This window comes from Egretta garzetta, unplaced genomic scaffold (genome assembly GCF_000687185.1).
Source record: "Egretta garzetta isolate BGI_Z169 unplaced genomic scaffold, ASM68718v1 scaffold5, whole genome shotgun sequence".
NCBI classification, from domain to species: domain Eukaryota; kingdom Metazoa; phylum Chordata; class Aves; order Pelecaniformes; family Ardeidae; genus Egretta; species Egretta garzetta.
The window spans coordinates 1,128,165-1,133,166 of record NW_009259707.1 but is presented as its reverse complement, the minus strand read 5'-3'; the positions used below and the strand labels follow the sequence as shown (position 1 = coordinate 1,133,166).

The 5,002-nt window shown below is 45.8% G+C and overlaps 1 protein-coding gene across 1 annotated transcript in view; it reads right to left on the bottom strand.

Moving 5' to 3' along the window:
• Positions 1-3,173, bottom strand: part of EDAR (ectodysplasin A receptor) — a 25,909-nt gene extending 22,736 nt beyond the window's left edge. Inside the window, exons 1-3 of the mRNA XM_009638918.1 lie at positions 3,111-3,173; positions 2,284-2,406; positions 904-1,085 (exon numbers count right to left, since the gene is read on the bottom strand). Of these exons, the coding sequence (XP_009637213.1) occupies positions 904-1,085; positions 2,284-2,406; positions 3,111-3,161 (356 nt within the window). The 5' untranslated portion in view covers positions 3,162-3,173. The remainder of the gene's footprint in view (positions 1-903; positions 1,086-2,283; positions 2,407-3,110) is intronic.
• Between the last annotated feature and the right edge of the window lie 1,829 nt (positions 3,174-5,002).

Below are 5,002 nucleotides of genomic sequence, written 5' to 3'. Positions count from 1 at the left end.
TTTTAGAGTATTTTCTTAAATACCTAACAAAAAAAAAAAAAAAAAAAAAAAATGTTGAGAATGAACGTATGCTTGGGTTTCAGACTTTAAAAGGTAATAGGGTCAAGGATATATTGCTAACATATTCGATGTAGCAATTGCTTTCTCACCATTACTGTCAGGATTATACTGAGCGTAAGAGACCATTAAAAAGACAGACTTAATAAACAGCATCTATTTTAAGCCCCTTCAGCCAGCCCTGGAACTTTTTGTCTCTGAACAACAGCACACACCCCACATTAGCAGCTCCTTAGACCCCTTTCTGTCAGCTAGAAAGGACACCCAGAGACTAAAATGCCTTGGTAAATCTCACCTAACAGCTATGTTAGCTAATGCTGTCAACTACTGACAGATTTGCCAGCTGGTCACGTCTGGAGAGGAGATATTTTATATTCCTAAACACGCCGTAGTGCCAGCGTGGACCCTACAGGGTATCCAAGGCCTCTTCAAGGAGCTTGTTTGTAGGATGCAGGATTTACAAGGAGGCCCTCTGAAGCCGCAGCTGGAGGCCAAGCTGGATTTCTTAGAGCATCTCAGGCGGCACCGTGCGCCTGCGCTTGGGTACCTGAGCGGTTCCCTGTCTATTTCAAGGAAGAGGAGAAGTTTCAGTTTTTCTAGTTGTTCCCAACAGCTGTTTCTTCAGTGAGATTTCAGCAAGGTTAACGACATCTTCTGATACACTAGATTCATTGATGCTTTTGAAACATTCAGATGCATTGTTTTAGCAGAGACTGAAAAGCATAATTCACCAGTATTGTACCTACAGTCAGCTAGGATATGAAGAGAGGGTGTCAGAGATTTTGATGTTAAAAAAGTATTTGGCAGTGCCTTGGGTAGAGCAAAGGTCTGAGGTTAAATCCTTACCCCGGGAGACAAGGACCACACTCTGCATCGTTCTCCTGATCACCAGGTGTCATGACCGTGGCTCGAAAAAACCCCTCGCAGTCTTTGTGCCGCCTGCATATCTGGTAACCTCCTCTGGAAAACTTCTCTGAAGGGCAGGGGATGCAGCCGTAGTCCTCGTCTTTGGTGCCATATCCACATGTCTGCAACAACACGAAGTCACTGAAAAGTGGGCTTGCGCTGCAAGCTTTGCTTCTAGCACAAGGGAATGTTCATAGCCTGGTCTGCTGCCTTCGCGGCACAACGTCATACCAAGAGAAAAGCATCTGTTGTCAGGTCCCTTAGTGTCTGTCCTAAAAAGGCCATGTAGGGGTATAAGGGGGCAGCATGCTGTGTCCTGGAGAGGGAAAAGGGGACTCGGAGCATTGTACTCCCCTCCTCCCCCCCCCCCGGTATTTATATCATATTCCAGACTTGCTTCCTCTTTAGCTTTTTCCCCCCCCCCCTCATTCACACCCCCCCCCCCCCCCCCCCCCCCATTTATTTATATCATATTCCAGCAAGACATGGAGGTGAATTTCAGCTGCTGCTCCTATAGAAAGAGAACAGAGAATTGAAGAGAAGAGAAGAGAAGAAGATTACAGGGGAAAGGCGGCTGCAGCAGGGATATCAGCGATCTTGCCTTCATGCTTGGAGAGGCCAGAGGGAACATCACAAAAGGCAATGGTTGGATGAGATTTCATAACCCTTGAACTCACACGTCCCAGTTGAACATTATGTTTAGATTAAATAAAACTAAAACCAACTGGTTATTATTCAAACATACTTGTTCAGGGATACCAACTGTGTGAAATTGTTGCAATAGGATGTTTATTCCATTAAAACCAAACAGGATTTCAGTAATTTATTTTTTAATAAGCAACAATTATCTGCTGTAAATCAAATGGTTACTTAGGAACCATAATTTAAAATGTTGCAGATGCATCCAAGTTCCTCTAGTGCCAAAATATCTTAGCAGGAGAGCAAAATTAAATTCTCAGTGTGGGGGGCCAGCAAGCACACCAGACTAACCGATTTATCACACCACGCTGGAATTGGCGTGTCAGATTTTAAATGACTATTGAGATGAGAATGGACTGGCACAGACTGTGAAAATTTTACCTTACAACTCTTACAGTACAACTTTTAACAGGCCGCTCCGGGGATGTGGTTTACTGGCGCGCACGCGCGGTGCCTTGCTCCCAAGGACGCGCTTGCAGGCGTAAGCACTCCTGCTTAAGCATCTCTGTCCTTCCCCGTTTTCTCTCCTGTGCGTCTATTACCTCCAAGCAACAAAGCATTTGTCTTTTGTGTTTGGTGCTCAACACGTGTCCCCCTACCCACAGAAGAAGCTGAAATTACCATGTAAGGCTCTTCGCCCGGCTCGCACTTGGGGCAGTCGTGGCACATGCCAGTGGTCTGGTTGTAGTATTCGTTCTCGCCGCAGTTGGAGTATTCGGCGCTGGCAGAGTACACCAGGGAGACCTGTCACCAGAGAGCATCCCACAGCACCGTCACTTCCACTGCCCTCGTTCCCCACGCCTCTCCCCCTCCCCTTGCCCAAATGCTGTGGCTCGGAAGGTGGCGGAGCCAGCGCTGCAGCATCAAACACCCCTCAAGCTCAGAAACAGAAGTGGTGCCACTATGTGGGATGGAGGCAGGTACAGTTTTCAGCAACCCGGTCCTTCTAAGAGTTTCTCAGAGCACTGATGTTCGTGCTTGTTGGCACAGCTACTCCTCAAAATACCGAGGGCCGTGATTCCCGACCCATTAATTCTCACGCTCTCCTGCACAGCAAATGCCCAAGTTTGCACCCGCACCCCTCCCAGCTCTAACGAGCCTTCATAAACACGGCTGCAAGGGACAACTGTAACAACCTGAGATAACGCGCTGCCTCAGGCCTCAACCATGATAGGGCTGTGCTTCGTGTGACACCCCGACTAATTGGCTCTTCCAGCGCCTTCTGCCTCTGCTCCAGCCTGGGTCCTTCCCCCTCCTCCCTGGCAGCCTCAGTCTAAGCAGCACACGGCCCAGGTGTTTTATTGAATGGAAACCGATCACCGCATCAGGGTTCCGTCCCAAAGTTATCTGTAGCTCTGCCAGGACAATTCACAGATGTTTGCAAAGACCCAAGCAGAACGCAGTTATCTTTGCAGGCAGGAGAGACCTGTACGCACATAAATACCTACCACCAGAAAAGGGAACACGTGAGTCCATTTACGTTCACCCAGGTGAGCCATCCTCTCTTGATACTTTACCTGAAAAGATAGAATCGGTGATTGTTTATGAACATGAGTAAATATTTGCGTGTGTTGCCAAAATAAGAACAGAAGGGCTCACAAGCAGAACAAAAGTTACACAGGAGCAATGCCCGGAGGTCCAAACAAAGAGAGGGGGGGAGATGTACACGTGCACTCACACGCACGCACACTACACGCCCTTACTGCACATCTCTTTCCTCTCTTTGGAGAAGATCAATGGCATGAGGGAGCCCGGTCTTGCAACCTTTATAAAAATCTGTCCAAGCTGAGGAGCCTGTTCTGATCCCCGGCACTTCTCGCCTTGCTGGGAAATCCTCCCACGGAGGAACAGAGGGCTACATCTCGACCGCTGAGTGGGAGAGGGATGGGGATCAGCAGCCTGGCTTGTGTCCACACCGCTTAGTGCTTGACCCTGCTAGATCAGATTAGTCTAGGAAAGATCTAGATGAAGCAGCCAAAAACAGAGCCAGGGAATGCACCGAGGACAAGCAGCGTGGGCAGCCGGGGCTGCGCCTTCCTTGCTGGCTCTTGCGGATCCTCTGAGAAAGCCCAGAGCTGCCTTCTATAAGGGACCGTCAGCTGCTTTTTGTTCCCCAAAAGCAAGCTACAGAGGTTAAACTCAAGGAAAAAGCCAAACTTTATATCTTAAGTGCTATTACAACAGTGGGGGAAAACAAAGGCTGCAATCTCTGTTACAAACACATGTGTTAACTTATTTAATTTCTTCAAATGAATAGTTTTGAATAACAGCTAATGTTACATATTCTGTATGTTCTGGATTTCTTTCTAAGGGGAAAAAAAGAGACAGGAAAAGGAGACACCAATTGTTTCATTAGCATGATACAACATAGTTCATGGTATTGTTACAGCAAATAGTATGCCCTAGGGATTTTACAGTTCCAAATTGTAAAAGTTGGAGATATGGTTGAAACTTTGGTCCTAGCAGATATAAACTACTCTTTAAAGTTTCCAGGCCCCAGACACTGCAAGGCTTTTAGTCTCCCAGAAGACTACAATTACTGCTTTGTGCCACATTCGAGCATACAACCTACATGAAAGCAGCGCCCTAGTATTTGAGATAGCCACTAACATTTACATTTTTAAGTGCTAAGTAGATTAAGCAAAGATTATATCACTCCAGCATCAAGCTGTGAACTTGCTTTATATGTTGCTTCCAGCAACTGGGCTAGCTGAGACAGGTAACCGGGTGGGTGGGTGGACAACCTGAATTATGAGTATATTCATTCCTGCAGGAAATTGCACTTTGAAACCTAGAAACAAAAGAGAATCAGAGATAAACTGTTCTAAATCTGGAGGTAAGAGATGGAAAATAGTCAGGAGATTGTATAAACTGTCAAACATTTGAGTTGGACGAAGGCTTTGGCTATGACAGTGCAGTTGCTTGGAAAAGTTCCAAGGCTCTTAACGCCTGCGTCTGTTGAAGTGAATCCTTGCTTTAAAAGAGCTTGTTGGACTTTAGAAGCTAAGATTATTAAGAGTGCGTCCCCACTGATACTACAAGATGATTGTACTTATTATAAATTGGGTCTGAGGCTGCTCAGGACCAAACATTTCACTGGTCAAGCTTGAATCTGTAACTTTACAGTAAGAATATCTCTTAGAGTAAAAACATGCTTCAGTCGCTTTCAAGCCACCCAGATGTTTGCTGTTTGAGGTACTTGTACGCAGTCCTAGCCAGATTAGAAAAATGGAAATGAAGAATTGTAGCCCATTAATGTATAATACAATCTTCCCCATCCATTTGGCATTTATTTACATAAAATTGAAAGTGTCAAGTTATACATACATACATAAAATAT